Here is a 25,845-nt window from a genome sequence, read left to right on the forward strand (position 1 = left end):
TTGGCACGAGACTAGTGATATAGAATAGTAATAAAAACAAAGTTACAATATTCTTGTATTTGAAGTTGTCTCTGCAGTCCCATGCTATAATAGTAGTATATGTGGAGTATAACGCATTCTTATCATTACCCATTTCGAACAGGAAATGTCCCCTTGTTCATTTTCAAGTGACTGAACACACAAAGTTTCCTAAGCAAATAACTTTAAATTCACTACAAAAATGTAACCTATTTTAATCGAAACATGAACTGAATCTCATATGTTATTCATTGAAACCCTTAATGGAGACGATGTAAATATCGTTTACCGTTATAACTGTCCCAGAACTTCACGTTTTGTTTTTTTTTCCTATTTAAATTATATACTTCGGTAAACCCATTTACGATACGTTTGTCTGAAAATAGTCATAAGCCACGACACAGCTATACTAAATGATTAGAATTAAAATAACTCCGTATTTTCACAATAAAAATCATATAACCAGTCACTTGTTGATGCTGAACATACACACGATTAAAATTCTTCGAGAGAACAACTTCCAACTCACTGGAAATGTATTCATAACATGCTATATCCTGTCAAACAATCTGTGGTCTATAGGCAGATATTCATAATGGCATTACCACTCCCAGTATTTCTATTCTGGTATGTATTATCAACTACTATTGGAAGATGCGATGAAGTGATAACTATTTTTCCGCACACACCACCAACTGTCATTCTCCATTTGCAGTGTAACGAAGAATATTTTTCCTTACACCAACAAATAGCGCCGTCCGGTGGTGCGTTTCGGAATACTACATTAAATCTGTTCTACTATATTTGTTCTGTAATTCATAAGATTCATTTCCATAATATTTATGTTTCGGTTTTTTTGTGATTATGACACTGACTCTTGCTAAAATGGTGAATCTACTAACAAAACAAGAGGAATCGAACTCTTAAAAACAACATGCTCTTAGAGCTTCTCTTTTCTGTTTCACCCAATCTAATAGCATAACATTATATTTGGACGCTCATTACACGATAGTTGTAAATATATCTGTTCAAACTATAAAATATAATATATTTAGTCAGCAAAATACCAATTCAATAACAATTTTGTCTAAAATATTTCTTAAAATGATGTATTTCTTGGATACGGTATAACTATGCATCATTCAAATAACTGGTGATGGAGGAGCATTTTAAAAGATTAACAAACATTACAATAATTACAGACACGATGGTTTACATGAAGACTAGGTTGATGACTTTACACACTACTCCCAACTCTCTGTTGCTCATGTTTTGTTGATCAATGCATAGCAAGCCAATCTTTTCGAATGGATCTCACAACAACAGAACATAGCTCTCATTCCACGGAGTATCACCCTTAAAAGTGTTTTACAATTTATACAAAATTAATACACTAGAAAAACAGTATAGGTTAGAAATAGATCTTGTTTGCATGTATACGGGAAGGTAACAGTGACATATATATGACAGTACATTGACATATTTACTCATTTAACTTTCTTTCATATTATTTTCCATAGCTCCTAGAACTCTACATTTGTCTCATGTATATTCCTTATTTTTATATTTTTTTGTGATTTTTAGTTTTCTATGCGTGTGTGTGCTCTTTAATACAGTCTGCAAAACATCTGTTAATCCACTGCCATTCTTTCATAAGCTAAATATATTTTATTTGTTTTCGATTATTGTTTGTAGCTGAAGAACTAGATTTCGGGCCAGTTTCAATACAGCCGGTGTATTATGGCGTTCAGCCATTTCTGAAATCAGAAAAGATTAATTAGATTAACTTCACTTGTACATTTGGTACTAGCTTACCGTTGAAAAACTTTATGATGTCGGTGAAATCCATGCTGTTCGAGAGTATAATATCTCGGTAGGTTTCCAGCAGGGCCAGCGCTAGGAACAATACGAATTGGGCCGATGCCACATGCTTTGCCGCCCAGATGATCTCCCACACGGAGAATATGTCGGCATAAATCAGCTCCCGCTTGAAATCGAGCAGAAACCACCGATAGCAGAAGTAAAAGTGGGTGTAATCACCGTGAGCATGCATCAAATCATACATTTCCGAGTCCAGAATCTGAATCAGGGACCTGAGACGAATAGAAAATTTCGAATAAATTACGCATCACCGTAAAACCAAAACAAACGGGCACCCACCTCATATTAGCGAAATGCATATCCATGGCGCCTCCATTCGGGAAGTTTTCAATCATCCGCTCCATGAAGCGACAGAAGCAACCATAACTTAAAGATTCATCGTCAAAAATCACCAACAGTGGAGCAACCAAATCACACATCCCTTGCATGTAGCCAACATCCAGATGTTCCCATACGTAGCTGTAATTGAGTAAGAATGTACTGTTTCAACACGGTTTATACGTTGGGGATATAAATAAAACTAAATCGCATCGAAACCTTTTGTAACTATAAAGGGTGAGTCCATAATTTTTGTGACACTTTAAAATTTGCGCACCTTTTTTATACATGACCGAAATGAACCAATTTTTTCAAAGTTCACTGTTAGAATGTTTGTTGAGCGGATGTGAATTTGGAGTTTTCAGTGAGATTTCATTCGAGATGGAAAAAAAATCAGCGAACGGTTTCGCGAAAGGATTTTGTTCATAACAATCAAAATCGCAGGTTGTGGCATCGCGCCTTGGGAAAACTGATGAATATCCATCATTCGACAGTCTCAAGGATCCTCCAAAAGTTTCAAGGAACGGATAACAGTGGACTACAAATCAGGAGCTGGACTTAAACCTGGAATAACGCGCAAAAAATAGAAAGAGCGGTGATCGCTCATTTCAAGCGGAATCTAAACCTATCGACGCGGGACTTGGCCAGACGTTCTGAAAGTTTCGTCCAGGGAGCCAATGAACGACCTGGATTGAAAAAGGTACAAAGTGCAGAGCTTCCCAAATCGATACGAATGCCAGGGTGTTGCCAGAAGGCGCGCCTGCAGACTCTACGAGAAGCTGCTAACAAAATACCGTTGCTGCGTCATTGATGATGAGACCTACATCAAAGTGGATGTTAAGCAGTTGACGGTACAGAAATATTTCACGGGTAAGGACAAGTTTCCTTTGGATGGCAGTTTTAAACGGGAACAATTCTTCTAAAAACGGGTTTTACCGTTAAAACTGGCAAACGAAAAAGGTGTATTGTCGACACCACATAGCAAATATGGACTAAGTTTAAGTGAAGATGTTAAAAATCATGTTTCGGAATTTTATAATGACGACGATATCAGTCGATCATTATCTGGAGAAAGAGACTATGTTTCTGTAGCCAAAGATGGGAAGTGTCAACACATCCAAAAAAGGTTATGAATAACATCATTACGAGAACCTTTCAACAGATTTAAGGAACTTAATCCAAATTGCAAAATTGGATTTAGCTCTTTTGCATCAATGCGTCCGAAGCATTGCAAATTGCTGAGTAGTTCAGGAAATCATAACGTTTGTGTTTCTACATTCCATGAAAATGTAAATCTTATGCTTCATAGTCTCAAAAAATATTCCTTTAACATTGAATGCAAAGAATATATGGAAAAAATTCTATGTAACATATCAAATAGATCAGAATACTGTTACCTTCGTGAATGTAAAAAATGCCCAACAATGGACGAGTTTGGAAACTGGTTTTGCAACATCACACGGCAAAGGACCTTGTGATGCAATTGGTGGTACATTAAAACGGATGGCAATAAGAGCTAGTTTGGCTAGGCAGCATGAACATCCGATTACGAGTGCAAAAACGTTATTTGACTGGACTAGCAAGCGAAAAGAAGACTATCTTACAAAATTGTCATTTTCATATATGTCACAAGAAGAATATGATCAGGGTGTGGAAGAGTTGAGTAGCATGTATGATAACACCAAACAAATTCCAGGTACCCAAGAGTATCATTCTTTTGTACCTGTATCCGAGAATGAAGTAGCAGCAAAGTTGTACTCTAACGACAATGCAGCAAGTTATCATAATGTATATAGAAATATAAGAAAATATTGAAAATAATAAATTATACACAACAAAATTGTTAGTTGACAAGAATTAATGTTGAAAAAAAATAAATGCTAAAAATTCTAGTATTATTATTAGTATCTCTTAAACTCCAATAAATATAGGAATTATTTGACCAAATTGTAGAGAATTATATTTTTTCCATTTATAAATGTTGTGTTTTGTTGGCGCAACATGTATAACATGTTAAAAATTTGTATTAAGATAAAAAAAGATTTTTTAATATCGCTACGTTTTATATTGACCCACATGTGTTCAAATGATTTTCAACGTAACTCCTAAACATATATTTTTACCATGATGATGTATTTGGAAAAATTGTTGGAAATTATAAGCAAATTCATAAAATTTCATGAACATGACGGTATAACACGACAAACATATTAAAAAGAGAATATTTACTATAAAAAAGACAATAAATTAGAAATATGTTTCAAAATATCTCGAGAATGGCTGCATTTAGAAGGAGATTTATAATGAGCTTTTTTGTTTTAAATCACATCAGGAATCATAATTTGTGGCTAAAAATGATTGTTAACATACAAAAATTTGAAGTTTCGAAAATTCATAAAAATTCGATGTTCCACAAAGTTCGTCAAAAATAGTTTTACCATCTTGGACCCATTTTTTGAATTTTCTACATGACTTCTATTTTATATGAATTTAAAAATATGTATTTTGGATATTGCCAATTAAATTTAGTACTAATTTTTTTTCTCAGTGTATATTTTTTCATGTTTAGACATCAATACTCTATAACTCTTTATAAGACACTATTTCGGTACGACTCATAGTTTTTGAGATATAAATTATCAAAGATTTCTCCTACTAAAATCGATACGCCCTTTTCAAAAGTTACGCTTTAGCCAAAAAAAATCCCAATTGCAGTGGAAAAACTCCTATTTCCTTCAACCCAAACGGAATACGAACTTTCATTCGAATCAAAAATACTCATGTTTTGTCATTTGTCGATTTCATTTGGAATTGCTCAAGGATTGTTGCGAATTGCAACGGGGGAGAAACAGAGAGAAAAAATCTTTACGAAAACCCGAATCGTGGGGAAGACTCAACCATGCTCCAACTTCAATAATCGAACCGACTATGTATAACAAGAAGTTATTATTATAGGGGAAGTGCGAGTTAGACGGACAGTGAGGGTAATATAGACTGATGGTTATATTTCGGTTTGAATTAACAGAGAAGCGATATTAGGTATGTACGGAAAAGTAAATTCATTTGTGAGTGAAAAATTAAAATTATTGAAAGAATTGTAGTGGTGGGGCGAAGGGGCGAAATAGACAGTGAAGTGTTGAGATCACATCCAATGCATGATGGAAAGTGTTAGAAAGAGTATTCAACCCTTTTTTCGTTCGCTTTCTCTATTTGTTCCATTTTAGTTGCTGGACAGACAAACGATGAGAGAGAGCGATAAACTTCTACGCTTCGTATATTTCAAAGCTGTCTTTTTTCATCCCACTATTTCTCCATATTAACCGCATCGAAAAAAATGTTCCACTTGTTTTTGAATTTCAGGAAAAAAAAACATTGGAAAACAATATATTGAAAATGCAAAAAAAAACTGCCTTCAAGTTTTGGGATACATGAGTTTCCAAAGATACAAATGAAGTTATTCTTAACATGTTTCTCCTAAGATCGGGCGGCTATACGACAGTTGGTGACTTACGACTTAGAATATGCAAGTTATACGACTGTAATTAAAAAAGCAGTGATGCATAACTTTGTGAAATTTTATGCAGAATATGTATAACTTGTGAGATTAAGAAAAATGAATAAAAATTATTTATTTCTATGTAAACTTCAGATAATTATTCAGTTAAAAATGTGTTTTAATATGTTGTTTTATAAAAAGTATATGTTATAAAACTTTCTAAATAGTCCCCAAAATATAGTTCAGGTGTTCGCATGTATCACCAAAATAATAAGTTTCACGTTTTCCGCTTTTTATCCCTCTGTTTGAACATATCGAACAATTCTATTTGCCGCAATACATGGAGTTTTCTATTAAGCCTTTCCTTAAGCATGAGCGACAACTTTCTCTATACTTAGTACCGTTATGTGTTATTCATAGGAGCCCCGTTTGGATTCGTGAACAGATTCACTAGACATTAGAATTCTTTTAGAAGAAGTGTGAACTGTTATATTGTTGTATAAAGTCCAAGATACTTCCTGGCTGTGGTGGCTGAGAGCAGACAAACGATCACAAAGAGTTAGATTGGTGTGAAGCATTCATATATTTACTGTAAAGGTTCCTCAATGTAGTCGGTATAAACCTACAGTGAAGTCACCCTTCTTCTTCTTCTTCTTCAATGGCACTAAAGGTGGAAACAGAATGCCGCGTTGTGCGTTGCTTCTCATCAGCTGTCATTGCTTGCGTTTTGAGCTAAAATATTTGCCCGACGCAGTCTGCTGATTTGTAATCACAATCTAGCGTTCGCGTCACCTCTTTTCATGTGAACAAACACAAAGTAAAATTCAATCAGTCAACTTCAATCAACTTGTGGATCTGTAATTTCATTTTTTGATTACGCATCAATTTCCGTTTATCCATCATTACCTTAAATATAATGAATTCAGCCGATGTTCAGTTTGCATCGGTTGCTTAATTTTACATAAGTATGAATACATAATAACTTCTTTATACTTGTTTTCAATGAATTTCAGTTCGTATCCAAATCTTGTTCTTGTTGTGTCCACGAATTGGTTGAATGTTTTTAAAAACAACACATTGACATAATCGGCGCAAGCAGTTTAGAACAAATGTTAGCCTTTAGTACAACGATGCTAATGACGCAACGCGTTATTGTGGGTGGTTAAATGGAAACACACATGTTTAAAATTAAGTGTCAAAGCACAATTGTCGCGACGCGACGCATAGCGCGGCATTCTGGTCCCACCTTAACGTTCCTAGAGGAACTTCGCCGTCTCAACGTAGTATTACTTGCGTTATTTTTATTAGTACTTAGTTGAGATTTCTATGCCAAATAACACGCCTTGAATGCATTCTGAGTGGCAAGCTCTAGAATACGCGTGATCACAGTGCAAATCGGAGGAAATTTCTTTGACGAAAAATTCCCCCGACCAGAACGGGAATCGAACCCGAACACCCGGCATGTTAGTTATGACGCTAACCACTCGGCCACGGGAGCACAATCACCCGACACAGGGAATAAATTTTGAGTATGACTTACCGGCTCGGAAATGATGCCCAATGTATGGCTCACTAGTGTTGCCAGTATATAATACCAACATCACTGTTATACTGTCAACTACGAGGGATAAGACGTTGTGTCTTTCACGCACCTCACAATTGGATATGTTAAAAACTTCAATTGTAATATTGTTACTTTGTCCGAAACCTGACATTGTTCGCCAATTGATATCTTTTCAACGATTTTAATATGCTACGCGTGTTTCGTGATGACCCGTATCGGCAGGTGCTATTGGTGCTATTGGAGATCATAAACTCCACTGATTTTTTTACCGAGAGTTGCATTCAATAACTTACTGACTTGTGACTACAATCCTTCTTGAGCCATAGATAATCAGGGGAACTTAAACTCTCACGAAACCGCCTTGGAAGACAGCCGTTCATCATAGGTGAATGACCTTTTCCAAAACTTCATATGACAATTTCGAATACCCAAGAAACAACAAATTTACCCAAACACTCTGTTAAAACAAGTACTCTTGATCTCTAGCGTTACTCAAATTTACTAAATTTATTGTTAGATTGCAAGTGAAAGGTAATTCAGGATCCCAACAAGAATGGTCACTTGTCCATCAAAATTTCAATCATAAATGGATCGAACGCCTTGAATACTTACGTGCATATCACATTCCTCAGCTTATCCAAGTTGTCGTTCGCAAAATACCAATAATTGCGATCGCACCTCTGTACATCCTTCTCGATCCGATGTAAATTAAGCCCAAATGATTCCAGCAGTTCACTCTACAGTCATGAAAGCAGATCTTTCATTATCCAAAGATTAATCCGAGCAAGACCAGCCATACTCACACTATAGATTCCACCGTTAGAGCTAGCTGGGGAAACGCAAGTTGATTTAGGTTCCAGCTGACCGACTATTGCTTCCTCGGGCAGTGCCTCCAACGTATTGTTGTTTTGTTCCCTAACCTCGTTGTTCATCATTGTCACATCAATGGAAGCATCTGTCACAATCACAGCCCGCGGATGTCCCGGTGATTGAACCGAGCATTCATCCTTTTCTTCGTCCATCTCATCATTCGGCAGTACTATTTCGTTATTCGTAACTGGCAACATATCAGCAACATCTACGAAATCATTGCCCACAGTGGCATAAGAAGAATCCGATGGAGAACTTTTGTTACTGTCGATGTCCTTACTGTGGTCCGACAAAGGTAGCTCTAGCCGATTAGATGATCCCAATTTTTCACCCTCTTCAATTTCAGATTTTTCGGGTAGCTCAACTGGTCCGGCTTGCTGCAGCTTAGCCGCTCCCTCGTCATCGTCCACCTCTGGCTCTGACATGTCGGAGAAACCATCCTCTTCAAACACCTCATTTTCCATTTCCTCCTCGTCCACATCTTTGCTCTTATTTTCGACGCTACCACTGCCCGAACTGAGCTTGGCAACAGCTACGGCAGTTTTCTCTTTATCCCTCTGGCGAACGATTGCTTCTACAGCTAGCCACTCGCTCATTGTCGTCTCGTAGTAATGCTTTGTAGTTTCATCCAATTCTGCACGTTCTTCCGGCGTTTTACCGAAGCTGTAGTGACCCAGAAGATACGGCCAAACATCTTTTCTTATATCATGTTCAACTCCACCATAATAAACAAGACGATACACTTCCTGATCGTCCGCCACAACACCATTATCATCATGCAGTTCTTCCCAACGAGCTTTGGTTAGTCCCTCTTCAGCTCCAACTGAAATAGAATTTGATTTTACAAAAAAAAGTCTCACGATGAATTCGTTAACAAAATTTACTGTCCGGAGTAATACGACCATTGACCAAGCCAGACAGATGAGTGCGAACCGTTGACAAATGTCGACAGTATGCCAACCATCCATAAAAAGCACGAGAAATGATTTGTCTTTTCATAGTTGAGCAAACCAGGGCAATACTGGTCGTTTGATTCGTGGTCGGCTAAAAAAAAGAAACATTAAGCCTTATGACGTCAACAACGCGTAATACTTACATTTGGACTGTCGATCGACATAGCATCTATCGAAAGGCTTTTACTAGAGCAATCACTGCTTTCGTTGGTTGAACAACTACTGAGTTGGGCCCGGTAACGAGGACTCGTTCGTCCTATGTCCAGAATCGAGTGGGTAGCCACTGTAAATATATTAATAACTACAGTTATGGATTCAACAGCCAGTTTCTGAAATGTGTACAAAATTCATCAGTATTGCCTTTGTTGACAACCCGGAATACATAGTCAATTGGCATCTCATCGCTGGTAGCAGCCTCTAGCAGTGATGGCATAGGTCTACGACGAGACTTCTGTGGCCAAGGGAAAATTCGGCCTATGCCTTTTTGTGACCAAAGGGGAGGATCTAGTTGACCATGCGGTAGAAGACCTGAAGTGAGGGATATTTCAGATGATTCAAATATCATAGAATTCGTCTGAAAACTAACCTGTTTCCAAGCAGCTCAAGAAAGCCGCCATATGTCCTCCTTCTGGAAAGTGGATTGGTGGCCGCTGAACGCCGTCCTGGCCAACCAAGATAACTGTGCCTCCGGTGTCTCCACCACGGGCCTGATGGCAGTGAACATATACGATTTCGTCCACATTTACATTCAACGCGTACGCCCAGTACAAATTCTTATCAATGTTCTCCGATTCCGCGTATCCATTCATTAGTTGATTGGGTGTCCACTTAATAGTCAACGACTGTACCGTCTGGTGCAGGCTCAAGTAACCGAGCATTGGTTCGCTGACATCTTTCTGTAAATTGATTAAAATTCCAGATGAACTGGGAAATAACACCGACAATTCTGTATATCGTACCGGCAGTACATGGACATTGTTCTTCCCATATAGTAGAGTTGCACGGGAGTTCTGGTGAAGTGATTCCACATAGTCTTTCGACGCGGACACCAACGAATTGGACTTGAACGAGTTCATGCTGCCCTCCTCGGAGCTGGTGTGAAGACTGCGCTTGAAGTTCAGCATTGGTCTACGAATTGCCGGCGAGGTGGGATTCCCGGAACTGATGCGATGTCTCTGGACCTGTTTTTAGAGTGAATCATTAATGTAATATGAATGTGAAAAAAGTATGAGGGTATGTGCTTAAGGGCATGAACGGATGTTTGGCGTAGGACTATGGTTGTCCGCAGAAAAGTTTCTGAATTTAATTCATTGAATTGTTCAGAAATTCGTAGATTTGACGGATTCAATACTCCACAGAGTGGCCCTGAGAAGAGTCAAACTTTCCAAAACTATTAGGAAAACATAAATTAGTAAGTGGATTCGAGAAGTCAAGCAAATTAAACAGTATTTGCATTACTAAGTCAGACATATATTGGGTACAGAAGATTCGCTAAGATATCACGAACTGGTATGCGTATGTGTACCTCCTGAGCATCTAAATCGGCAATCAATTTATTATTTCTTAGCAAAGTTCTCTGCATGGCCTTGATCTTTATTAACCCATTCCAGCATGACGTGACAACATTTGACAACTGTAACTGGATTGAACGGATCCATATATTAACTATTCGTCGTTAGATTCATACGTTCAAAAGCAAAATATAAATGTTTGACTTTCGTATAGTTATTTGCTAAATATAATGGTCATACATATACACACTTGTGAAATAATTTCACTTGTGGGAGAATCGTAAACAGTAAACTATAAGCTAATCGGTGGCTTATGGTAATTTTTAACAGTTACAGTTTCGGGGATATTTTTTTGTAATGAACAAATATCGACAAGAAAACAAGAAAAAGAAAAGGAAGTTCCTAGAAATCCTTTTAAATCATCTTTTTATGCTCCATCTAAAAAAAGGCATTAATTCTTAGTTTACTAAGAATACAGAGACAGAGAATATTAGAAATATGCAAACTTTATATTCCAGAACCTTTATCATCTGGTGATTATCTATAGATCGTTATACATTCTTCTCTTCAATAAAAGACACGAAAACACGCAAGAACTGCATGAAATGTAAAAAAAAATATGATTGTTTCGAGCATGCAGTTATGCTATGTTCTGATTCTGACTCCAGTGAAACCACAATCGATTAACAGAGAAAAATTTAAATTTCGTTATTTGTGTTGGAGTATCAGTACACCGCTCAGCTTTTGAGACGTGCAGACGTATATTCCGATTGTGAAGCATATAACCGTTGACAATTTATTTTACTGTACTGTGCCGCGTCGCGTGATAGGTGTTCCGCGATGAGGCGAGAAAACACGTTTAAAATAGACTATTCTCAATTCGCCGTTAAACCATCGGTAAAAAAGCTATTTGGTTTTTCTCGTTCGGTTCTCGAATTGAAGATGGAGGACATCAAACGACTTCAGTGCCACAGAGGTGATGGATGTGCGTTCGTAAAAGTTAGTGACTTAGCACTCGCACAAAAAGTTGTCGACGAACATGACGGGAAACATGAAGTGGAGTGTGATGGGAAAAAACACACACTTCGAATAACGCTGGAAGATGGCAGCGTCGAAGTACGTGTTTACGATCTCCCCGAAGATGTATCGGAAAGGAAGATCGTCGATTTTCTTACTACGTTCGGTGAAGTAGTCTCGATCCGAGAAGTAACGTGGGGCGAAAACAATGCTCGTATGTTGGTGAAGCGGAATATCGATTCGTGGGTAACCATCGACGGAGAGCAAGCGTTTGTCGTATACAAGGGACAGCTACACTCCTGTCGCCACTGCAAAGAGCAAACGCACACTGGCATATCATGTGTACAGAACAAAAAGCTTCTGTACCAGAAAAGCTATGCGAACGTGGCGAAACAACCTGGACAAACTAACAGGTCAACTACCGGTCAACAACCTAAGAAAGCAGCTGCTGTGGGACCGGCAAAAACGAAGAAGTCTACCGTGCCACCACTGACATCGTCGCAAATGTTTCCAGAACTGCCGAGTGTCACGAACCAGGAGGAACCTTCTGGTTCGAAAACGCACACAACCAGTCACCCCGAAAGCACATCAGCTCCAAAAACGAATACAAGCAGCCAGCCTGCCGCTCAATCTCAACGAACCAAATCGTCTTTACTAGCGCCTCCGCAAGCTATCGTAGCTGTGGACGATTTTTTCAAGAAGCCAGCGTTACGATCGCAGAGCAAGAGTAGCAATGGTAGTTTCGTTACTCGTTACTGACTCTACCACATCCGTCAACAGCAGACCGAACCGTGGAAGACCGGCTGGTAAGAAGCCTCGCCGAGACGACACCGACGGAGAGAGTTTTGAAGTAATGTTAGTTTAAATGGCTCTAACATCGTATAACATCTCGTCCATCAACATCGCTACCATCACGAACCCCACGAAACTGAACGCTTTACGGAACTTCGTCAACAGTCAGAGCCTTGACATCGTGTGTCTGCAAGAAGTAGAGAACGACCAGCTCTCCTTGCCGGGCTACGTTATTTTCTTCAATATAGACCACATGAGAAGTGGAACAGCTATTGCTCTGAAACAACACATACAGGTGACTAACGTTGAGCGAAGCCTGGACAGCCGACTGATTGCGCTGCGAGTACAAGACACGACGATCTGCAATGTTTACGCTCCCTCCGGTTCTTCACAACGCGCCGTTCGGGAGATTTTTTTTCCACGAAACGCTCCCCTACTACCTTCGTCATAACACAACGAATGTAATATTGACTGGCGACTTCAATTGCTTGCTCCGAACATGCGATTCAAGCAGCCCGAACGCGAGTCCCGCTCTCAAAGCAGTCGTACAACAACTACAACTGCATGACATATGGGAAAAACTATGTCCACGTGATAGTGGTTTCACGTATGTCTGTCGTAACGCTCAGTCGCGCCTGGACCGTATCTATGTCAGCAGCGGTCTGCGCGATCACTTGCGAGTAGCACATGTTCACGTCTGCTCATACACCGACCACAAAGCGCTCACACTCCGTCTATGCCTCCCCCATCTAGGACAAGAACATGGCCGTGGATTTTGGTCCCTTCGACCATATCTTATGACTAATGAAAACGTTGCGGAATTCCAGTATAAGTGGCAATACTGGACCCGGCAGCGCAGAAATTACTGCTCTTGGATTGAGTGGTGGCTTTTGTTCGCAAAACCCAAAATAAAACGTTTTTTCAAGTGGAAAAGTCGATCCGTGTTCGATGAATTTCACCGTAAACATCAGCATCTACAGGGAAACTTTGATATAACGTACCCTCGTTATAACGTACCCTCGATATAACGTCACTCGATATAACGTACATTTTACCTCGATATAACGTAACATTTCCAAAGTGTAAAGGATTTTTTTTTCAATTTTTTTTTCTGATAGAACAATGAAATATCTGTATTGTAATGCTAAAACAAGTTTTGTACCTTCAATCAATCCCGAAATACAGCTGGTTTTGTAATTCCGGATTCTAAACGAATCAAGTTTTAATCAACAGTACGAAGGGAAACATCATGAGAAAAGCTGGCTTCGTCTTCTGATTGAAGTTATTCATAAACTTTACTAAAACAGCAAAACAATAATGTATTATAGACAACGTTTGTGAGTACTTTATTATGCTTCGATATAACGTACAATTCGATACAACGTACAATTTTGAAAGTGAAATGTACGTTATATCGAAGTTTACCTGTATACGGAGAGCTACGGCGCGCCTACGATGGGTACTACCAGCATCCAGAAATATCAACAACAATTAACCGAATCAAAGGTGAGATGCTAGCGCTTCAACGTAGATTTTCTCACACTTTCATGAGAATCAATGGAACGCACGTGGCGGGAGAACCCATATCAATATTCCAGTTGGGGGAGAGGCGAAGGAAAAAAACCATCATAACGCAGCTGCAGACAGAGCAGGAGGCAACGATAACAGAGTCAAGAGCGATCGAGGACCATATGGTAACCTACTTTGCGACACTCTACTCAGAAGAGGCGAGAGACGACGATGAGAACAATTTCATCTGTGAAAGTGTTGTTCTACCAACCGACGAAGTCTGTATGAGCAGCATCACGACTAGAGATGTGCCATCCGCTCATGAGCTGTTCCGAAGAATCGACTCTTTGAAGTGAGTTGACGCGGAACAGCTCGCAAAAAAAATCAAACAGCTCTTCAGCTCACTTTGATGATGATGAAGGAGAGAAAAGAGCTGTAGAATTGAAGAGAGTGTGTGAGCTGTAAGATTCAAATGAACTGACCGTCTCTCGCTCTTCGTGTTAAGACATCAGTTTAGTTTCATTTGTCCCTCGTCTTTTCAACTGTTATATTCGCGTTGACGGCATTGAGCTTTGTTTACCAGTTTAGGGGGCGCCAAAAATAATAATTGGCTCTCAGGCAGAATGAACACGTTTTTAAAATTCAAATTATTTATGAAAATTAACTTCTGTGTATCAAATGAGTATTCTATTTCAATGAAAAACACTTTGTTTGCAGGCGGTGCAAAAATCTCATAAGATTTTTTTTTTTTGAAGAAAACTTTCTATTGTAATGTAAAGCCTCAGTAAAAATGTCGGAAATGTTGTACTCGCCGAGTCTGTTGTAAATAATAGTCTGGAATACGTGTTTCAAGTAATTAATAATATGGTGTGAAAAATTTCATTTGAATTTTAACATTTTCAAACTGACTTCGTGGCTATCGAGTTTGGGACCCAAATTGAAAGTCGGCACTGACAACTGAGCTGAAGAGCTGTTCATAAAGAACAGCTCATTTAGATGAGCTGATATGATCAGAGCTGTTCATCATGATGAGCTGATTTGCACACCTCTAATCACGACGGCAGAAATTTGGTCTGCGATAACAGCGAGCGCACCACGAAAGTCTCCTGGCTGTGACGGAATACCGAGAGAGTTTTACCATCGCATGTTCGACGTCATCCACCACGAGCTGAACCTGTTGCTAAACGAGGCGCTCAGCGGAAGGTCAAGAAGAGGGGAGGAGACCATACGGCCCGATCATATCGGCCGATCTCATTGCTAAACAGCGACTACAAGCTCTTGTCCCGTATCCTAAAAAACAGGAAGTGGGTTATATCTATGGTATAACCGCAGGGGTGACGTAGGACTATCGTTGATTTAGAGATCATTTGTTTGAAGTTGAATCTAAATCCATTCTGAATGAATGAATAAATGAATATTTGGGAGACTTCGAAAACGAGAGCGTTACGTTGGAGGCACAAGGTTTTATGCATCCAATATAGGATACGAAAAACCTTGTTCTGAAGAATAATCTTCAGAAGCTAACCTGCTAACTGTACTTGATTGACAAATCACAAACCCAAATGTATTATATGGATATTTTATGGATAGAAAACATTAAAATGAACTCTTTCACATGAATGTAATTTTAAATTCCCAGAGGAACTGGCAGATTATTTTCAGTAACGATTAGATATTTCCACATTTTCCTCGATACTGGAGGCCCACCAGTGGTTAATACTAACTCGATAACCACCTGTTAATAGTACTTGATTGAAAAATATTTGATCACAGTGTTACATGAATAGAATACATTCAAATAAACTCTTTCACATGAATGTATTTTGAAATTCCCAGAGGAACTGGCTGATTATTTCCCAGCAATGATTAGATCTTTCCGGAACTTTCTCGATGCTGAATGGCATCCAAACGGAAAGAATTCTGCGCGTGTATGTGTCGATCCTTCGCCGTCCACCTCCTCCAGCACGTTAGGCAACGATGTTGTCTTGTCGATGTCCTCACGAAAAATGAATGTGTCTCTCCACCAGAATATCGCTTAAGTATGCTTTTTGTGTGTGATTGAATCGAGAGATGGTGTGGTTTACGAAGGCAAACTAGAGGGGAATGAACTCTCTGAGCTCGGAACTTTCGGCGACTGAGCAATAATCGATTGCGGGCGCATACAATTTGGATACGGAAATATCCTACTGATGGGAAGAATAATCTTCAGAAGCTATCCTGTTAATTGCGATTGATTGAAAAACCACAAAACCAAATGTATTTGGTCACAGTGTTACATGGATAGAAAACATTCAAATAAACTCTTTCACATGAATGTATTTTTAAATTCCCAGAGGAACTGGCAGATTATTTTCAGTAACGATTAGATATTTCCACATTTTCCTCGATACTGGAAGCCCACCTGTGGTTAATGCTAATTCGATAACCATCTGTTAATAGCACTTGCTTGAAACATATTTGGTCACAGTGTTACATGGATAGAAAACATTCAAATAAACTTTTTCACATGAATGTATTTTTAAATTCCCAGAGGAACTGGCAGATTATTTTCAGTAACGATTAGATATTTCCACATTTTCCTCGATACTGGAAGCCCACCTGTGGTTAATGCTAATTCGATAACCATCTGTTAATAGCACTTGCTTGAAACATATTTGGTCACAGTGTTACACGAATAGAAAACATTCAAATAAACTCTTTCACATGAATGTATTTTTAAATTCCCAGAGGAACTGGCTGATTATTTCCCAGCAATGATTAGATCTTTCCGGAACTTTCTCGATGCTGAATGGCATCCAAACGGAAAGAATTCTGCGCGTGTATGTGTCGATCCTTCGCCGTCCACCTCCTCCAGCACGTTAGGCAACGATGTTGTCTTGTCGATGTCCTCACGAAAAATGAATGTGTCTCACCACCAGAATATCGCTTAAGTATGCTTTTTGTGTGTGATTGAATCGAGAGAAGGTGTGGTTTACGATGGCAATTTGGAAGGCAAACTAGAGGGGAATGAACTCTCTGAGCTCGGAATTTTCGGCGACAGAGCAAGAATCGATTGCGGGCGCATACAATATTGGATACGGAAATATCCTACTGATGGAAAAGAATAATCTTCAGAAGTTATCCTGTTAATTGCGATTATTGAAAATTGAAATGATTGAAAAATCACAAAACCAAATGTATTTGATCACAGTGTTACATGGATAGAAAACATTCAAATAAACTCTTTCACATGAATGTATTTTTAAATTCCCAGAGGAACTGGCAGATTATTTTCCGGATCTTTCTCGATGCTGAATGGCATCCAAACGGAAAGAATTCCGCGCGTGTATGTGTGTGTGTTTGTAGCGGCTGCTTCGAGATTTTCCCGGGGAACCGTTTGTGGCATCACTCTCCTCCTGATGGATTCCCTTCTGGCCTAAGGTGCACAAACAGACTCTTGGTGACACCGTTCATCCGCGCTTTCATGATAAATGAAGAGCTTCACCACAACAGCGACAACATGCTCCAATCGCTGTTCAATTAGAACTGAGTGGATTTCCGAGCGGCGCTCGCTCATATACCGATTGGTGATTTCAATAGCATGTTTTGAAAGCAAATTTAATACTATTGAAACAAGTTTTTGGATCAGAAAGTAACAAGTATAGAACGCGTAGACATTTTATCTTTTGAATGAAGTGTTTTTCATACCATTTCGTTCAGTTGTTTAGGAGCTATTAACGCTCAAAATCTCGGTCTCCGGCGTAACGCTTTCGTTTTCGAAACTTTGATTTTACACCCCGGTATAGAAATGAAAGACGTAGTCCTACGTCAAAACAAGATTGGAGCGAGTGATGAGAGAACACCATGTCCTAAGCGAAGGACAGAAATGCTCGAACTCAGAGCGAAACATATTTCAAGCCACTCTGAAAGATCGCATAGCGAGTCTCCGTCATAACCGTCGTGCTGGGAAGCTAATAAGCTTTGATCTTGACCATGCGTTTGATCGGGTCCGGCACTCTTTCCTCTTTCAAACCATGCGTTCGCTCGGCTTCAACCACGATTTTATCGCTCTACTCTCGCGCATCGCCAGTCGATCTACTTCTCGGCTGCTTATCAACGGACATCTCTCTCGCCCGTTCGAGATTCAACGATCGGTACGACAGGGGGACCCGTTGTCAATGCACCTCTTCGTACTGTATATTCATCCACTGGTATCCAGGCTCGAACGTGTGTGCGGTAACGATCTGCTAGCAGCGTATGCCGACGACATCAGCGTCATCGTCACATCGGTAACTCAAATTGATGCGATGCGTCAGCTGTTTACTCGCTTCGAGAGTGCTGCTGGCGCAAAATTGAACTTGCGAAAAACTATTGCTATCGATGTTGGGTTTTGCGGAAATGGCTGTATCGACACCCAGTGGCTGCAAACAGCCGATGTAGTTAAAATATTGGGTGTAGTTTTCGCAAACTCGATAAAACTTATGACTACACTAAATTGGAATGCGGTGGTGGGAAAATTCTCGCAACTAATGTGGCTGCACTCTCTGCGACGCTGCATCAAAAAGTGATAATGCTGAACACGTTCGGCACCTACAGGATATGGTACCTCGCGTCCATTCTACCACCGTTAAACGTACATACAGCGAAGATTACATCAACAATGGGAACGTTTATCTGGAGAGGGACAGTTGCTCGCGTCCCGATGATGCAGTTGGCTCGCAGCAAGGAAAAGGGTGGTCTAAAGCTGCAATTACCTGCGCTTAAGTGTAAGTCGCTCGCTATTAACCGTCATCTGGAAGAGATCGGATCCCTTCCTTATTACAGTTCCTTCCTTTTCCAAGCAAATCCTCGACCACAAATTTCAATGGACCTCCCTGACCTTAAAACAATCCTGTCAAACATATCCCAAATTCCCCACCAAATCCAACAGAACCCCTCCGCCGATCAAATCCATCAGTATTTCGTTAATAAAATCGAAATACCAAGGGTGGAACGAAATAACCCAGCAGATAACTGGCGGCGCACGTGGCAAAATATTGCGTCGAAGCAGCTAACGTCAGCACAGCGGACGAAACTGTACTTGCTTGTGAATGAAAAATTTGAACATCGGAAATTACTTTTCGTGATGCAGCGTGTAGATGACGAAAATTGTGTACACTGTGGCAACCGAACTGCAGAAACACTTCAACACAAATTTTGTGTATGTGTTCGCGTTGAACCAGCCAGGACTGTTCTTCAATAGAGGATATCAAGCATCTTAGGTGAATGGAGAAGGCTTAATTTCGAGGATCTGATAAAACCTGCCCTAGTGGGAATAAACGAAAGGCGTACAGTGAAAATTCTCAAAATTTTTATTAGTTATATTTGCTTTGTGAATGAATGTCATGGTAGAATTAACATAGATGATTTGAAGTTTCATCTAGATATAGAATCTTGACGAATAGAAAATGAAATCAGCAAACTTTATAAAATATACTGACAAATAAAACCATATTTCCAAAAAAAAAAAAAGTATCAAAAATTACTCTGTTTTGAGGAGGCTGAATTAGATGACTATTTAAACATAATAAAGACGAAGAAAACATATTTTTTGGAGTTTTTTTCATTTAATAATACCCACTTCTTCAAATAAATGCCAATAAAGCCTGAAAAATACACAATGGCAACATTACAGAGAAGTTCAATTTTTGTTCTGTGACACCGTGCGCGAGTATACGTGTTATGATTTTGCACGCGAGTTACTTGACGCTTAACGTCAATGACTGGTAGGGGACCTAGTATGTTAGAATACCAGCTGAATGTAAACATTGTACCGAGGACCATCAACCCTCCTCCACCTGCGACTGGTAGAAATATTTTGGACAAACCTCAAACTGAGGACTCTAATTATTTCGTGGTCGAAATGAAGAAGCAGCTGATCGTCAAGGTCACGAAAGAGCTAAAGAACATGTCGACATCTATCTTTTCATCGGCACTGACTAAGGTTCCGGCCAACGTCCGTAAGGCCGACCGGCAGGGTGTTGAAGAATTTTTAAAGAAGACTTAGTGAAGTAAGGAGGTTTATTACATTGAATTATCTTTTGCAGTATTTTTGTACTATTTTGGATGGAAGCATCGTCTTCACATGTGCAACGTTAACATCAAACTGATATTGATCCTAGACAACCTAACATAGATTAAGAACATACTAATTATCTCACCAGTTCGTCTGCCGGTGGGTCCGTCCAGAAGTGATCAGCCGTTTTAGCTCGCGAATAATCGAGCGCACAGGGGCCAACCAGCAGAGAGCTGAGTATGGAGCCGTAGTCCGGATCGGCTACCAGTGAATCTCTCTCGTAGTACCGAGTTGCGTTCGTAACAAGATGATCAATTATACGAGACAGTTTTTTCTCGTACAACGCTAGTCGTATCCAAAGAAATCTGGATAAAAGAGAAAAAATTAAACCGGAGATGCTTGACAACTTAATTTCAATACTTACTTTACGACCAATGACGTCGATGGCGGAACCGTTGTCGATACCGAATGACTACTACTCTTTTTCAGTATGGGTGGTTTATTGGTACTGTCACTGCTCGACGAGGAACGCTTGTTTGGGTCATTATTTTCGATCTCTTGAACCTTCTTACTGATGACAGCTGCCTCTGGACAATGCTGTTTAATAATTAGAACCAAGAGAGAAGGGATAACTACGTTCCGCCTCACGAAATTGCTATCAAATTTATGTACAAAGTTTACAATTTTCCTATGTAAGCATATGCACAATTCTCTAAAAAAAATACTTGAGAGCAGTTTTTCCAAAACATTCTACTGGGAAAACCTATAGGGCTTCCATCGTGGAAGCGAATAGAAGGTAACATAAAACTCTACTTTTTTCTATAGGTTGAACAAAAACCACAAAACAATACGTACAACGTTTTACAAAATCTGTTGTTATCCGATCTATTTTTTTCGATTGTTTCTGATATTTTATCTTCAGTTTTTTTACTTTGGGGAATTTTGAGGATTGGTGGTAGCCATGGATCAGCACAACCTTGGATATTGCGGGTAGTTTTGTTTTGGGATGCACTCTGTACTTCACGGTCTCTGTACGAACTCACCTTCGCCACCTTATGTAGCAATGCTGTCGTGGAAGATGTTTTGAAGAGGCCGAGAGCACGCCTTCGCAATCCTTGGCTGAGGCAGGCCTCCACCGCGGCACACAGCGAAGTCACCGAGCCGGATTCTTCATGGATATACTTTTTGGTGACCGCCTCTTCCATCACCTGTTTGACCTCTTTCTTAACAGCTGCTATCAGCTTCTCTTTAAAATCAATATTATCTGAGAGTTGATTGACAGTGGTTGTAATTGGTGCAAGAGTACGTGTGCAGATGGAAATACGTGTGTTGTAATATTGTTCAAGGTATTGCCAACAATCGCAAGCCGGGTGGGGCGGGTGACACACGGTGACATTGGCACATATATGGTTTATTCAACATACGGTGTTTAATGGCGGGAGAAGAAACAAGAACAAACATTTACTAACACATTGACCAGCAGCAGCATCTTTGCAAAAATGGAACAGAAACTACATTTTCTATTTACAGAAACAAAACAGTAGAATGTTAACGTGATGCAAAAACATAAGCTTACAAAAACAACAACCGATAGTACTCAAACCAATTATAATACCACCTGAAACAAAACAATTTAACTGTCGCTTCAAAGTTGATGGTTCTAAGATTGCCAAGCACCACAAATCTAATAATTATGAGGGGTTTCACAGCCAAATGGTTGCGCTTTCGCTTACTAAGCGAGGGTTCAATCCCAGAACCCTCTATTGAGTGATCTGTTAATTATCTAGAGGCCTTAGACAAGTGCATAGCTTAGTCGCGAGTTTAATGGCAAAACGAATGCCATTTATCAATCGCCCCATCCACCTGTTTTAACACGAATTTTTTTTTCGATCAATTTTAAAACCCACAAAGAGTAATCCGTTTTGAAAGCATAGATTACTCCGAAGAAGACAATCTTAATATTGAAAATCTAACATTAGCACATTCTCTTCTATTTATGGAAACATTGGAACGTACATCTTTTTACACCAGAACAGAACGTTTTGATTCTTAAAATATTTCAAAATACACCTTCACGAATAATTCTTGTTACTTTTTATTTCACCTACCTTCACCACTCAGAATATCAAATTTTTACTGCCATCCTACACATCGCTTGAAACACACTGTGTCGTTTTAGCTGGATGAGAAAAAACACATCTATTATTGTTTCAAGGAACTGAGATCAATTCAAAGTATAAACCATTTCCGTGATTCCGAGAGCATCAAATGGATTTCGAAGATAGGTTAAATTTAAATATAAAGGATGATTTTTCAAGCGTTTGGTTTTACAGAAAAAAAAAACACAAGCAAATTGTAAAAAATATAAAAAAATTTGTTGGAGGTTAAAAATCGATCCTTGTCATTATTTTTTTGTATATGTTCAATATTATTTTTTGATATTCTTTTTATTTTTAATCTTCTGGTGAATCGATGCTGGTTAATCGGCATAAATATGAGATTTGACATACCCCCACAAAAAAAAGTCCAACGGCGTCAAATCGCCCTTCCAAAACCATTGCTGAGAAATGATACGATAGTTAAAATTTGTTCGCTTTTTTGGTTTTTTTTCTGTTTTGTTCACCTTGAAAAATTTAAAAGTATCAGTTTGACGAACTGATACTTTTTAAACTTTTAAAACGGAAAACAAACATTCCAGATGAACGATTTTACTTCACCATAATTCACGATCCATTATAACTCTCAGGGAGGCGCGGGACATCTAACGGCAATAATCAAAGGGGATCTTATGGGTGCAAAAGACTGTCTGATGGTCCAGTTAAGTTTTGGCCAAATCTAACCAGCTGCCGTTACAGCATGGACGTGTACAACGTGGTTTGAAGACGATAAAATGCAGTGCACAATGCAATCACAAAAAAACTGAATGCACCAATTTATCCCCAGTTCCGTCAAATAGAATTGATGAGCGATAATGAAGCAAAAGCTGAAGATAAAGAGAGCAATCACCAACGGCATTGATCAAATGAAAAATTGATTAAACCAAGGCCACGACTGAATGAGGTGTACGCCGCCTAATCAGTGGTATTCACAGTAAAGTGAGATAATTTCTTCGAAATAACGATGAAAGACGCTAAAAATAATAACACTAATAGCCTATTTCGAAATATGCTTACAGGCAAACCTTTTTTTGCGGGGGATAGGGACCGCACAAAAAAATCGCATAAAAAACCGTGTTCGGCACACATTTCAAAAAAAAAACTTTTTTTGTGCGGTAAATAGGGACCGCATAAAAAAGTTTTCCCAAGAAAATAACTCAAATCCACTCCATTCACCGTTCAATTTCCAATTTCCAATTTAAAAAAATGCGCACATGGAATAAAGCGTACGCGGAAAAAACGTCATGGGTATGAATGCGCACGCGGAAAAAGTGCAATTTTCATTTATTTCATTTGGGACGTTTTCCGAATCCGCTTTCAACGATACAAATAGGTGTCGTTCCGTATGAGAACGAAACAATCATACGTTGAGAACAAAACTTTAAACGGATATGTTTTGTGTTTTGTGTTTCCATTTTCGTTTTCCAGACATATTCTGTTTTAAATGAGAGCGTCCCTCTTCGACTACGAAGAAAACAATCAGATAAGGAAGTCCATAATTCAATGAATTCATTATTCGTATCACGTAGTGCTGCGTTACAGAAAAAAAACAATTGACGTTCCTCATAGAATAAACGCCATACGTATTGCAAAACCTCATTTTGAAACCGATTTGTCAACTACCATATGTTGTCTAGTTTAATCCATAATCTTTTATGTTTGTTGATTTTTAGTGTCAAGCTTGTCATAGTCATGAGTTTGATAGTTGTTCGAGCTAAGGCACACGAGGAAATGCTATCAACTCAATGTTACATTGCCGTTTCATGAATTTACTGTTTGTGGTAATCCTTACAGCCTTATTCGTTGATATTTATATTTAAAGTGTAAACCAACAACTTCTCAATATACCAAGAAATCTAATTACTTGCTTTTAGCTCCACAGTATTTGCTTTTGAAATAGTAAAATTAACTCGCGGTAATATCTACTGAGTGAACTCATCCTCCATCAAGAAAAATACAAAATGTCAACACGGCGCAACGGCTCGTTTCTCGTACGCTACAGAGACGACCGTATGTCTAAATAAATGTTTGATTTAATTATCGAACTTGCCCATACTTCCGTCACGATTTTGCTCGTCACGGATACGAATCAAAGGTTCAAATCCGTTTCGCCAAGTTGTCTATCTTCCCATTCTCAATACAGCCAACCTTTTCCCATCCCCATACTACACAGTCAACAAACTTTTCGATGGCGTGTTTGGACGGAAAATGATGGCCACCATATTGTTTACGATGTCTCCAAAACATTTTCGTCTGATTTTGGGCTCAAGGTTGTTTCCCCCGCAAAATACTGTTGAAAAAATAATAGAACACTGATTCTTTTAGCAATTTGATATTAGGATATTACCAAATATCATTTTCACAATCAACATGTGGAACACTACTGATAAACGACAGAAAATAATCTACGAGGTAACAGTGCAATCAACGAAATAAATCAACAGAAAAGTAAACCAAGTGCAACAGTATCGCTGGAATAAAGCGCTGTCGAAAATGAACAAATATTGAAAAATTACCTGTTTGGATTGACATATTGCTGATTATTTATCCGATTTCCTTATCGCTCCGTAATATGTAATGAAAAAATGACAAATCCCAACTGCTAATACACGTATACACTGATGCAAAAAGCTTCAGCGTCGCCTTAAACAACCAGCTGTATGTATAATTTTCACGGACATCTGCCAAACATACCAAGAGATAAAAAAGTTCTCTAAATCTATAGGTTTTTTCTACTATTCGAAACTTTGTTCCACTTCTTCGTCCTTTTTCAGCTGTTTAAATATTTTTTTTCACTTCACTGCTGTTGAACTTCACCTTCAGCGCCAAAAGAAATCTATCATACACACATCTTCACCATTTTTTTCAGGGCGGTTGATCGAGAAAACTGCCATTGGTCAAATTAAAATTTTTCAATTAATCCCCAGTGTTTCTACCTCAAAAATTTTACATTTTTTGCAACATCTTCGCACTCTCAAATGGTATCAACTCTCAATAATCCAAACAGTTGGCGTAATCCTGACTAAGCTTCTATTCTTCAGTGAATATTACATTGAATTTTCACTAGGTTTAGCAAAGAAAATCTTGCAATCTTCGCTTTTCACTGCAATCCTCTCCCTTGCCAAGGTAAAATTCGTCTGAGACACTCCAGTGTTGCTGGCGGAAGCTTTTGCCTTTTGGCTTACACTGAGAGATAGTTGCACCCTCTCAATTTTGCTTTACTCTCTCGCTTTCCTCTTTAATTCCATACTCTGCTGGAAGCAATGTTTTCCGTACAATGGTAAACAGAGACATTCGCCGCTCTTGTTTTCCAGAAAGGCAATTTCCCGCCTCACCCCAAAATCATGTGTTGCTATACGGCGGGAGCGCCACAACGCTGTTGGTTGTCAGAAGCTGGAGATAAAAACAGAAAGTAAAATCGATAACAGGAAAGCTTTCCGAACAAAGGGATAGACACTGAAAAATGTGAGGATGAGACTAGCAATATTTTGTCAATATTCAAATATTTATAATTCTTCGAAAACTATAAGTGAGGGTTATCCCGAGCAAATCCTTTGCATTGTGAAGGCTATTTTCGTCGACTTCAGGATTGAATGGTATAACAAGAATCTTTTATTACAGTGTCGGACAAAATACTAAGACCACAGCTCAAGCAAAAAAAGAAAGTGACAAAACTTCGATTTTCCAATCCAATGTTTCAAACCATTTATGATAATTTATTTGCAT

At 38.9% G+C, this 25,845-nt stretch overlaps 1 protein-coding gene across 1 annotated transcript; it reads right to left on the minus strand.

Moving 5' to 3' along the window:
* Positions 1–42: 42 nt before the first annotated feature.
* On the minus strand, positions 43–25,251 carry LOC129778087 (small G protein signaling modulator 2-like). Its single transcript, XM_055784758.1, is given in 14 exon segments — positions 43–1,775; positions 1,834–2,111; positions 2,179–2,358; positions 7,890–8,014; positions 8,081–8,970; positions 9,032–9,191; positions 9,244–9,383; positions 9,443–9,628; positions 9,687–9,996; positions 10,060–10,281; positions 20,109–20,419; positions 20,422–20,560; positions 21,007–21,227; positions 24,636–25,251. Coding segments are annotated over 14 exon segments (3,267 nt in total). The 5' UTR covers positions 24,652–25,251; the 3' UTR covers positions 43–1,686.
* Between the last annotated feature and the right edge of the window lie 594 nt (positions 25,252–25,845).

The sequence above is a fragment of the Toxorhynchites rutilus genome, chromosome 3, assembly GCF_029784135.1.
Source record: "Toxorhynchites rutilus septentrionalis strain SRP chromosome 3, ASM2978413v1, whole genome shotgun sequence".
Lineage (NCBI taxonomy): Eukaryota > Metazoa > Arthropoda > Insecta > Diptera > Culicidae > Toxorhynchites > Toxorhynchites rutilus.